Raw genomic sequence first — 12,690 nt, 5'->3', positions numbered from 1 at the left:
CCTGACCTGCATAGTGTTTTCCAGATGGAGTCGAATAGTAGAATTTTGTTTGTAAATATGGGCATAGGTCCTATACTTTTGCAAAATGATACTATTGGGGGAAACTGGGCAAAGCGTACAAGGGATCTGTCTATTGTTTCTCACAGCTACATGTGAAACTACAGTGATCTCAATAAAAGATGAATTAATACCTAAAAAATATGGGCAGCGGGAGTGTTTCATAAACTAGTTACAAAGTAATTATGCTTGTTGGATTGCTTTCCATACTCTTCCTAGAAATGTACACTATCTTCTAGACCTTTTTGTCATATCAATATAGTCTATAAGAGCTCCAAAAATCCCATTTCCCATAAAACTAATAGTCCAGTGCTTCTTGTGTGTTAAGTGTAGATGGCTTAGTGTTGTCCAGCCGAAGAGCCTGCTGGCCCACAATGAAGGTCATCTGCCACTGTGGAGCCACCTCATGGTTTGTGAGCTTCTTCCGTGGTTGCTTTGCCTTTTACTCTTTGAAAAATACTAACGTCGGGGCTTCCCTGGTGGCGCAGTGGTTGAGAGTCCGCCTGCCGATGCAGGGGACACGGGTTCGTGCCCCGATCCCGGAAGATCCCACATGCCGCGGAGCGGCTGGGCCCGCGAGCCATGGCCGCAGAGCCTGTGTGTCCGGAGCCTGTGCTCCACAACGGGAGAGGCCACAGCAGTGAGAGGCCCGTGTACAGCAAAAAAAAAAAAAAAAAAAAAAAAAAAATACTAACGTCATCCACAAACTTAGACTTGGGACTCTATTTCCACTTCAGTGTTATTTCTGAAATGTGAAATAAGGTTAATCCAGGATCCATCTGCAAGGATTAGTACTGACACATCTGTCATCAAGATACTAATTCAGCTCTTTCTTTGGGGCATATTATTAAGTGAATTTTTTATCCATTACAAAACATTTAGCCCAATCATCATTTGGTTTTGTTTTTAAATAACTCTTGGTATGAACACCATGCCATAGACTTCTTGAAAGCCCAAATAAATTATATTCATTGGCTCTACTTTGTTCAGAAACATAGCTCTTTGTAGAACTTGATGTGCTCATTGGGTGATCTTGTACAGGTTATTTGACCTCTCTGCCACAGTTTCCTTTTCTTTAAAAAGGGAAAAAGGATAGTATCTACTTTTTAGAGTTGTTGTGAGGATGACATAGCATAATACCTATCAGGGTCTTAACACATCACCTTTGGTAAATGCTCAATAAATGTCAGCCATCATTATTTTAAAAGCTGGGCATTCAGAGCTTATATGCCTTTCCTCCAGTTGATAATGCTTGCATTTGTCTTTAAATGTCTATTCTATCATAATTTCTAATGACTTGCAAGGTGTGGAAATGACCTTTAGTACTGTTTATTCCCTAGGTCCTCTCTAGAGTCCTGCATTTGATTGACATTATGCTATTTCTCTTAAGCAAAAGGTATTTATAACAGTGATAATCTACAATGCTGATGGTTGAGTAACTACCTCTTATTAAAGGTGAAACTACACTTGTTACCATAAAATCTATCCTGTGCTAAACCTATGACATAACTTGGCTGGAAAAGATCTTTACTGTTAATAATTTTTCTCTGATGCGTTTATCGCCATCTTCATAGTTTCTGAAAGAGGGAGCTTCACATTAACCCCTTGTTTTCCAAAGAAAGCATTTTAAAAAATGATTTCAAAATTCATAGATGACAGTATAATCCTCTGATGCCATTTCTATAACTGCCTTATAAGGAAGGAAAATATCAGTCCTGTGGCCTAAACCACCAGGTGATTATTAAAAAAAATTTTTTTTAATTCAGTTGTTAAGACAGGCCAAGGACTGTGGTATATGTATTGTCCTATTTGTCTTTGCCACACTTTTTACAAAGGATTCTGAGTGTGAAGAGGCTCATCTGGCCAAGGACCTAATAGCTGTTAGTAAGTGGCATCTTGGACCAAGCCCAGGGCTCTGACTCCATAGCCCAGGCTTTTAACCAGTGGACTTATAGACATGTTAGTTTTTTAATTAATAGATTTTATTTTTAAGAGGTTTTAGGTTTATAGAAAATCAAGCATACAGTACAGAGAGTTCTCATATGCCCCCTTTCCCCTGCACATAATTTCTCGTATATTACAGTCATTTAAAAACCTTTCTTTCTGGTTATTCTTTCATGCTTATGAAGGAGAGTCTAGAAGTGATCAGACAGTTTGCCTGGATGCTCAGTGTCTGACACTGCTCTGAACAGCCCCCAGGCCCAAAGTGGACAACCTCTTCTGACTCTTCCAGGAAGCTAGAATTATACTTTTCCATGTCTCTTTGTGGAACTGTGGGTCCAACTTTTTCTGATTAATTTTTCTTTACTGACATTGAATGAGCCTGTGAAGATATGGCCTGCAGCAAAGGTTGGAATTTCTTTCTGTAGTCTTCCTGTTTGCTTTGTATATAAGTTCCCTTTTGCTTTTCAAAGCACGTCTGCTCGTAAATGAAAACCCTCTTTTGAAAACGGCTCTTGTTACCTTCCTAGCAGATTTTTCTCAGCTTTCCCACTGAGGTGATCAGTTGCACAGGAATCAACTAGAAGACACGGAAAGTTGTTTGGGCTGAAAAATGATCAGCATCCCGACACCCGGCTTCCTCTCTGTACCGGCAGGGTGCTTCTGAATTTTGGACACTATCACGGGTGATATTTGCTCTTTCTTCCCCTTCCCCATCCTCACAGCTTAGCTGAGCACTCGGCTCCACTTTTGTGACACAGGGAGGGGAAAAGATGTTTTCAGAGATTAGACACCATCGGCCATTTATTTCCCTTGGATATTTCTCAGTGGTTCTTCGACAGTGTGCATATAGGCAAAGAAGTTAAGTCTTGAATAATCAGAGGGAAGTGCAGACATTCATGTAGTCGCTCAGTAGCTTTGTCTAGAAGATCATTTCTTCTTTTCCCCCCAAGTGGTGCATTTGGTTTGGTGCTATGTAGAAACTGCTTCCAAAAATATGAATGATCCCTGCCTCATATGTGCTTCTCCAGAACAATGCAAAGAATAGACTTCTTCCCTTTCCCCATACAACAGAGACCTGGCGACCTGACCCTGTCCTCAGTGTGGCTCACACTACTGTAGCCCACAGCACGCTTCTGAGTTCTGGTAGAAGTCACTAACGTCCAAAGACCTCAGTCTGCCTCAGGCTAGAAGTTTGCTTCCACCGCATGTTTCCTGAGAACGAACTCAGCCTTTGTCACCCTGCGGCACCTGCCTTCTCACCCCCCCTCACCATGGTGGTGTCTGTGTTTTTCTTCTTCTTCCCCCACAGCTTTCCAGCTCCTCCTCTTTCTCACCCACTGCCTTGCCGCTTTGTCTTCCTCGTCTCCATTCAATCTAGTGGTCTCTACGCCCTCCTTTTCCCTTGGCACTTTACTTTGCTAAGCCAGTTTCCATGTGAAATGAAAGCATATTTAAGATAGTTATTGAATTTCATCTAGACACTTAAATTTATTGAATATCACTATAATACTGAAAATTTGAGTGAGTTCAAATCGTTTACACCTCCCAAAATGATAATGTGATCTTCCTTTGCTTGGGCCTTTGTTGATACTACCTTTTTTAAACTGGAGGTCATTTATTCCTTATTTCTACCATTGAGACAGTGAAAATACTTAAAAAGAACTGCAAAAGTCTCTTTATCAGACTGCATAGAAGTTATTATTGGACTTCTAAAATAATCAGTGACAGTATACCCTGAAGAGTTACGTATTTATGTATGTCTGTGATTTAAATGTTAACGTTTACTTGGCAAAAAGTGTTGCATATGTTAGAAATAATAGCAGTGACTCAAGAAAACAATATTCCAAAATTGTCTTTCCGTAATTCTCTAGGGAACAGGAATGATAGTATTAAGTTTGTCTTAAGAACTACTCAAAAACCTAAAACCTGGATCTGTATTTACTGATGGAAATTTAAATAGAAGATTGTAATAAAAAATGCAGAAGTAAGGAATAAGTTTAGATCTGAGCTGAGGCTTCTTGATCCATGTAGCTTTCTGGTTTTCAGGAAGGATTTTGGAATTTCTCATCGCCCAGCTAACCCAGTGCCCTAATCTCCCGGTTGTTCATTTTAATTGAAATCAGTACAGTGGCTCCTTCAAAATAAAAATGATGCTCACCGTCCCACCCCCTACTCTGGAATGGGCGTTTAAACGGGGAAGTTAATGATGAGGTCAGACCCACTTAGATTATGTCTCTTGAGCTCCATACCTACACGTATATAGGGGCTATTGGGCACCTCCACCTGGATGTCCAAAAGTGCCTCTTAACTCAGTGCATCCAGAACTGAACTCATTTTCCCCTTCGGCTCCCCTCTTTAATTCCCTAACTAGGTCAAAGGTACCACCATAAATATAAACAACAACAGCTATCATTTATTGATGAGTTATTATGCCCTCTCCCCCAGGCACTAGATGAAGCACTTGAGATTCCTTATCTTTTTAAAGTCCTTCCAGCAATTTATTTATACTGATGTCATTGTCACTGAGACAGATGGGAGAACTGAGATTGAAAAAGATTGAATAATGGGTCCCAGGTCACACATCTGACAAATTGGGACTTAAATCCAGGTGTTTCTGAAACTATAGCCCAGGCTTTTATTCATGATGTCAAACTGCCTCTTGGGATCTGCAGGATGCTTGCCATGGAGCCAACCCCTGTTTTCACGGTGACAGATTCCTCACCCCTCCAGCTCACTGATGTTTCTGGTGGTCCTCCACGGAAGCTGGCACGCAGAAGCCTGCTTGGAGTGCCACTCTTGTCCCCCTCGGTGGCTCGGTCGGCCTCATCTACCAGAAATCCGTCTTCATCTGCCCTCATTCCTACCCACCCATCCTAACCTCAGAGATACTGCTTTCCTCTCAGTGGTCTCTGAGCAGGCAAGCCCATCTGTTTCCCCAGGCTTAGTTACTGGGATGACTTCAGGCTACCTATATTCTCTCTCTTGTGAACCATTAGTACCTTAGGTTAAATTCAACTTAAATTCAACACACCTACAACTAAATCCATTGTGTATCCATCAGATGTTTCTGAGTTGTTTTTTGGTTTTATTTTGGTGGCCCTTTTTGTGTGAGGCTGGCCGAGAACTCTGATGCTGAGCCTCATGAAAATCATGTACATGTTTCTGACTCATTTAGTTTTTAATACCATCAAAGGCATGGTGTTGTAATACCATCAAAGGCATGATGTTTGGCATTTTGGAATGTATCTGAATGCTACCTATGGGCCCACCATGATGGGTAAACCCAAAAGTGCAAATTAACAAACCCACAAGCCTGTGGCTAATTTGTGACTCATCTCAGCAGTCCATCTCAAATGGTTGCAGATAGAGGTTTATTTAAACTTTAAATCACTTAATTTATTAATTTACTTTTTCATTAAATTTTTTTAATTGAAGTATAGTTGATTTACATTTGAATCACTTAAAAATTCACATTAGAAAAATGTTTCTTAAAATCTGACTGATTGGGCTTCCCTGGTGGAGCAGTGGTTGAGAGTCCGCTTGCCGATGCAGGGGACACAGGTTCGTGCCCCGGTCAGGGAAGATCCCACATGCCGCGGAGCGGCTGGGCCCGTGAGCCATGGCCACTGAGCCTGCGCGTCTGGAGCCTGTGCTCCGCAACGGGAGAGGCCACAGCAGTGAGAGGCCCGCGTACCGAAAAAAAAAAAAAAAATCTGACTGATTCATTTAACAGCTGTAATACAGCATCTGTTCCTGCCTGGGGTTGCAGCCAGATCAGAAGTGGGCTCTGGCCTTCACACCTGATGACAATGACTTCTCTAAGCTGTGGTCCCTGTTGCTCAGTGAGTGGCCTGCTAGAAAGACTCTCTGGCCTCCAAGGTCGGAGGTGTGGAGTCTTCTACCACGGGCATTGGTCAAACCCTCCCTGACTGGAGCTCACATAGTCATACCACCTTCCCTCCTGAAATTAAAACGAAGATCACATTACTCCCAGCCTCCTTTGGTTATTATGAAGATTAAATACTTGGCAAAAACTCTTATTATAAGCTTGAGGACATAGTGACTCACTGCATAAGTATTAGATATGATGATTTTTCTTACTTATTTATAAATAACTGGTAGGAGGTACAATATGTTGAGGGTGTATTGGTTCTCATTTCCCACATTAACCCCATAAGGAATCCTAGTGGAGATGGCGGTCAGTAAGGGAAGATAATCTTCAACTTCCTTATGTTGATATTAATAGTTGTTAAAATGATGGTTCTCATGGTTACCGATTTAGCAGTTTCTGCGCCTTTTCTCAATGTTTCGCCAAATATACTGTACAAAGGATGCATGGGTGAACGTTGTTTTAATAGGAATTTATTTTAATGTGTATTGGTTGAAGAAATGGAACTAGCACATCAAATTTATGATTTCTTGGCCATTATTGCCTAAGATGAGCTGACATTTTGGAAAACTGTAGATTGAAATTAAGATTGTATTTAATATATAATCTTATATATATTATAAGGGAGGAGGGATAAATTAGGAATTTGGGAGTAACATATACATGCTACTATATATAAAATAGATAAACAACAAGGACCTACTATATAGCACAGGGGACTATACTCAATATTTTGTAATAACCTGTATGGGAAAAGAATCTGAAAAAGAATAACTGAATCACTGCTGTACACCTAAAACGAACACAACATTGTAAATCAACTATACTTCAATAAAAAAGAAATTAAAACGAAGAAATTAAGATTATATATATACACATAAACACATATATACACACATAACATACATATATACATATATATTAAAAATAGGTTTATGTGGATATGGCAAAAATTTGTCGGGGATAGAGTTTTCCTATTTCATCCTTCCTTAGTCTTGAGAGGCAGGGAGAGGCCTCCCTTAGTCTTATTCTCCCCATTTTACAGATGAAGAAACTGGGGTTTAAAAAGGCCCATTTTTTCTCAAGTGCCTCTTAACAGGTGGTGGACCTGGGATTCAAATTCACAATCTTTGTTCTCTCTTGTTCTGCCTGTGGGGTTGTTTCTCACTTCTCTTCCGAGGAATGCATTTCTTTTTCCAAATTTTTATATTAACTTTTATTGGTTTTTTCTTCCTATACAATTAAGACATTCATTACAGAAATTGTAGAAAATACAAAGAAGGATAAAAGAAAAATTTTTTTATTGTGGTAAGAACACTTAACATGAGATGTACATTCCTAACAACTTTTTACGTGTATAATACAATACTGTTAACTAAAGGCATGAGGTTGTACAGCAGATCTCCTTTGACTTTCCTGTCACAGCCTTGTCAGGTGGTCCAAACAAGGACACAGAGGGAGGTCAGTGAACTTGCTGGAGCCCCACAAGAAAGTATGAGCACCCTGAGCCCTGGCTCCCAGGCCCTCCCTCTAAAGCATAGCACATCACAGCATGGGCTCTGGCAAGTTGCGCCTTTCTTTGGAAGAAAAAGCAGTGTGCTCCCAGGGTCCCATCAGAAGCCACCCGAGTTTAATATTGCCATAAGCTTCTCCCTGTTGGGGAGCATGGTCTGTAAGTGGTGGCCTGGGCTCTGTTCCCTGGATGGCAGCAACGCTGGTTGGCTCTGAATCTACCCTGGTCTCTTCTGAGCAAAGAGCTCAATAATCCTGTCTACACAAATGCGCACACATAGGCATGCGCCCACTGATTTAATTAAGCCACTTCTCAACTCAAATGGTTAGTTTAGACAAAGAGCTCAGGCATTACCAGATTACCAGGTTTTTTTTAACATTTTTTTTTTTTTTTTTGTGGTATGTGGGCCTCTCACTGCTGTGGCCTCTCCCGTTGTGGAGCACAGGCTCTGGATGTGCAGGCTCAGCGGCCACGGCTCACGGGCCCAGCCGCTCCGCGGCATGTGGGATCTTCCCGGACCGGGGCACGAACCCGTGTCCCCTGCATCAGCAGGCAGACTGTCAACCACTGCGCCACCAGGGAAGCCCTAACATTTTTATTGGAGTATAATTGCTTTACAATGGTGTGTTAGTTTCTGCTTTGTAACAAAGTGAATCAGTTATACATATACATATGTTCCCATATCTCCTCCCTCTTGCGTCTCCCTCCCACCCTCCCTATCCCACCCCTCTAGGTGGTCACAGAGCACCAAGCTGATCTCCCTGTGCTATACGACTGCTTTCCACTAGCTATCTATTTTACGTTTGGTAGTATATATAGGTCCATGCCACTCTCACTTCGTCCCAGCTTACCCTTCCCCCTCCCCGTGTCATCAAGTCCATTCTCTATGTCTGCATCTTTATTCCTGTCCTGGCCCTATGTTCTTCAGAACCCTTTTTTTTTTTAGATTCCATATATATGTGTTAGCATACGGTATTTGTTTTTCTCTTTCTGACTTACTTCACTCTGTATGACAAACTCTAGGTCCATCCACCTCACTACAAATAACTCAATTTCATTTCTTTTTATGAGTGAGTAATATTCCATTGTATATATGTGCCACATCTTCTTTATCCATTCATCTGTCGATGGACACTTAGGTTGACTTTTCAACTGGTCACTTTGGGATCTTTCAGGCTCACAGCTTCCTTTAGTGGTGAATTGGGGGGAAGAAAGGTCAGGATGTTAGTTAGGCAGCACTGGTTTTTTGAGTGCCCCAAAAAACAGATGCCATGTAAATGGAGGTTTACAGTTACTATTGCAATGGCGTTCATAGTGGCCTGTGATTCTGTGAAGTCATATCTTAGGTCTCTGTGGGTTTCCGAAGCTAAGCTCTTAGATCCACGTTAGTCATATGGCTAGGAACCCAAGTGCCCCCATTTTGTCATTATAAGACAGCACCAAGAGACTCCTTTTAGTTTTGACCCTGGCACCACAGATGAGCTAAAGAGAAGGCCTCCAGTCTTTACAATTTCAACAAAAACATGCTGGTCCCAGGTGCTTGCTAAAGATCTTTTTCTTCCCCATCATTATTACCAAAAGATGCTGCCCAGAAAAGGGTAGCATGAATAAAATGCATTCCTTCTTAGAGTCTAATGGTTTAAGCAAAGGGTTTGGTGAGGCACTCAGACACTTCCTGGTGGGTGTTGAAGGTCATTGTTAGTATATGCTGTCGTTTACTGGTTAGGAACAATCATTCGTGTTTCTTCTTAGGGTTCCCTCCAAATGGCAGTGTTCTCTGGCTAAATTATTCTTAGCCAGGGTGTTGCCTGTGGCGAGCTGTGTCGGGCGCACCAGCACACTTGCCTGTGTGTCTGGGCTTTGGCATTCATCTGGCTCCAGCTTTCCCCAGTCCTCACCCCATCCACTTTTGACCAGCCTCAGCCGCTGACAGAGGTGCTGTCGATCGGCTTCAAAGGCCCGATGGGAGGCACTGTCCACCCTCCCAGTCTACAGCACAAAAGGGGAGAAGCCAACTGAAAGCACACAAGGACCTAATCAGAACTTTGATGTTACGCAAAGGAAATTGCATTTCAAGCTCTAGAGAGCTCGAGCAATTCTAAACCTGATTAAGATTTATCCAGTGCCAAATTGTGATAAATGTTATTTTGGAAAAGTGGATTGTCGGTATTTTCAGATTTACTTCTTCACCCAGAAAATCTGTGTTTTTTCCTTTCTTTAGGGTAGTCAGGATAAGAGAAAGCCTTGGGTTGTCCTCACTTGTTTGCTGGGCAAAATTGAGAAGGTTTTGGCTGCTCCATGAGTAGCTCTGTACAGCACACCGGGATGGAGAGACTCTTACTCAGGCCACCGTGACTCAGCGTCCTGATGTTTCTCATTCCCCTGCCCTCACCTCTGTAGCACAAGGGTGTCCACTTTCTGGACTGACCTGGTTGGGGAGCCAGTGAGCTCATTTAAAAGGGGAATGATCGGGCTTCCCTGGTGGCGCAGTGGTTGAGAGTCCGCCTGCCGATGCGGGGGACGCAGGTTCGTGCCCTGGTCCAGGAAGATCCCACATGCCGCGGAGCGGCTGGGCCCATGAGCCATGGCCGCTGAGCCTGCGCGTCCGGAGCCTGTGCTCCGCAACGGGAGAGGCCGCGACAGTGAGAGGCCTGCGTACTGCAAAAAAAAAAAAAAGGGGGAATGATCACAGTGAGAATTCAGGCAGACAGCTGCCAAGCTGGGGATAGGGTTTAGAGCAGGTTTTGTTGTTGGTTTTTGTTTTTGTCCCAAATAAAATGCTACATAAAATTTTGGAGAAGAAATAGAATCTTTCCTAATTCCACCATGCTTTGTAGTTGCTATGTAGCTTCTTTGATCTTTTAGTGCATTTATTTGTAGACATAAATGTATGCTGCTTATAGCAAATGGATCATTACTGTTCTGTGTTGAAATGTGTGGTTTTCATTTAGTATATTCAGAACATCATTCCATATTGATGTTGAGTCCTCCATCATTTTTAATGAGTGCTGAGTAATTTTCTATGTGGGGACCCCTCGCCTCTCTCCTCCTCCTTTGTTTTCTCTTCTCTCTTTTCCTCCCTACCCCCTCCTCTCCCTTCCTTCACTGGCAGTTCTGTTATAACTATTCTCCCTCATAATCTATCATCTTTTTCTCCAGTTCCATGTAATTGTTTTCTTTTTTTCACTCTAACATGTTGTTATATACTCTCTGACATATGCAAATAATATGAAATAAAGAGAGGATTTTTGTAGTTTTGGACCATGATGACTTCTGTAACTCAGACCGAAACAATCTGTGTTTCCATCTTTTGGTGTGTGTTGGCTTTGTAATCCTTTCTGTCCAGATTCTGTGAGAATGAACATGACAGAATTTTGAAAGGCTTTCATATCCCCAGAAGGAAGAAATGACAAAGAGGCAAGACATTATAATGAATGTTTCTAATCTTTGTTTAAGAACATGACAGTCTCAAGCCCTCTGTCACTTCTGAGTCTCGATGATTTATCTTGTTTCCTCAGACCCTGTGCCAGTGCACAAAGATGTGCAGGATGAAGCAGACAGTGCACCTGAAGACCTCCAGTCTGTTGAGACTAGCAGGCTGCTCTGTCACATCACTGATGGTGACAACCCGCTTCTGTCACCACGATGCTCCATCTTTAGCCAAAGCCAGAGATTCAACTTAGACCCTGAATCAGCCCCTTCTCCACCCAGCACTCAGCAGTTTATGATGTAAGAAAACCTTGTTTTATTCGTCTTCATTTCATGCAGTTTTTTAAAATATTATTTACAATACAACCCAATACTTTTATAAATTCAGTGAAGTGTGTGTCCAAAATAGAGCAGACATGCCTACCAAAAGCAACTGTAAGCCCTGAACAATAAATGGCAAAAAAATCAGAGTACTTTCTAGTTAAGAATGCTGTTTCAGGGCTTCCCTGGTGGCGCAGTGGTTGGGGGTCTGCCTGCCGATGCAGGGGACGCGGGTTCGTGCCCCGGTCCGGGAAGATCCCACATGCCGCGGAGCGGCTGGGCCTGTGAGCCATGGCCGCTGAGCCTGCACATCCGGAGCCTGTGCTCCGCAACGGGAGAGGCCACAGCAGTGAGAGGCCCGCGTAACGCAAAAAAAAAAAAAAAAAAAAAAAAAGAATGCTGTTTCAGGCCTTCCTGAAACAGGAGGAGATGGTCTCGAGACACAGGCTGCCCTACAGCTCACATGTCTGAACATTTTTGGTGAAATGACCAGAATCCTAAGAAAGTCTATGTACATGCAAGTACCAGGAACTCTGGATGAGCTCATAAGTATTCTTTCCGTGTCCAGCAGTGGCCTCGATGGATGGATTGTAGCAATGCTTGTGAGTTGTACATCTCAATTTCTTCTTAGATTCTAGAAAAGTGGTAGCTTACGGTAGCTCCCCCAGACAAAAAAAATGTGAAACTATGTGTTTTTCTTTTTTTTTAAGCTGCGTAAGTAGTTTTGATGTGTAGCTAAAATGAGTCTCAGAGGGAAGGGATGGGGGAACAGATGTATATGTATGACTGACTCACTTTGTTATAAAGCAGAAACTAATTAAAAAAAACCAATAAAATGAGTCTCCCTTGACCAAAATACGTGCAGGGGATTCCTAGTTTCTCTTTAATAACTCCTGCTGTTACTCATGAGTTTATCTAGACCAGGGTCCATGGACATCTGTCTACTGGTGGACTTGAGGGATTTAGTGCATTATTACTATTGTAAAGTGTGTCAGGTGAGAAGGTGAATGTGTTTTCTGGAGAGGGGGTCCATTCCTTTCATTAGATTCACAAAGGCTCTGTTACATAAAGAAGAGTTAACTACTCTTCTAAATCTTCCTTGAAATTGTTTTTAGGTGGAGCTCATGCAACTTATTGAGGATAACGGTACAATAGGGCTCTCTCATTAGTCTGAAATTGGTATCCTCCAGCTTTAGGAAATACATTTCCTAGACTAATATTCTGACATATGTAGACTAAAGTCCCTGATGACATTTGCCCATAATAGAGTTCTGTGATCAGGGATCTCCAGTAATGAGCAGATGCTACCATAGTAGACTCATCAAATAATGAACTGGCCTCTGGACTTCTCTGATAATCTAGGAAGCTTGGTTTGTAGACCAGCAGCAGTGTTTACTGGAAGAACATTTTTAAAAAATTTATATCTTTTTTTTTTTTTTTTTCTTTTTGCTGTATGCAGGCCTCTCACTGTTGTGGCCTCTCCCGTTGCGGAGCACAGGCTCCGGATGCGCAGGCCCAGCGGCCATGGCTCACGGGC

At 42.3% G+C, this 12,690-nt stretch overlaps 1 protein-coding gene across 3 annotated transcripts in view; it reads left to right on the top strand.

The window, feature by feature from the left end:
* FAM13C (family with sequence similarity 13 member C) overlaps positions 1 to 12,690 on the top strand; it is a 139,285-nt gene that overhangs the window by 101,281 nt on the left and 25,314 nt on the right. For all 3 annotated transcript variants that reach the window (XM_060090264.1, XM_060090255.1, XM_060090246.1), the window contains one exon: positions 10,922 to 11,132. In XM_060090264.1, coding sequence (XP_059946247.1) covers positions 10,922 to 11,132 — 211 coding nt within the window. The remainder of the gene's footprint in view (positions 1 to 10,921; positions 11,133 to 12,690) is intronic.

The sequence above is a fragment of the Mesoplodon densirostris genome, chromosome 1 (assembly GCF_025265405.1).
Source record: "Mesoplodon densirostris isolate mMesDen1 chromosome 1, mMesDen1 primary haplotype, whole genome shotgun sequence".
NCBI lineage: Eukaryota > Metazoa > Chordata > Mammalia > Artiodactyla > Ziphiidae > Mesoplodon > Mesoplodon densirostris.
Note: the sequence above shows the minus strand (reverse complement) of the source record. Positions and strands in the feature narration are given on the sequence as shown.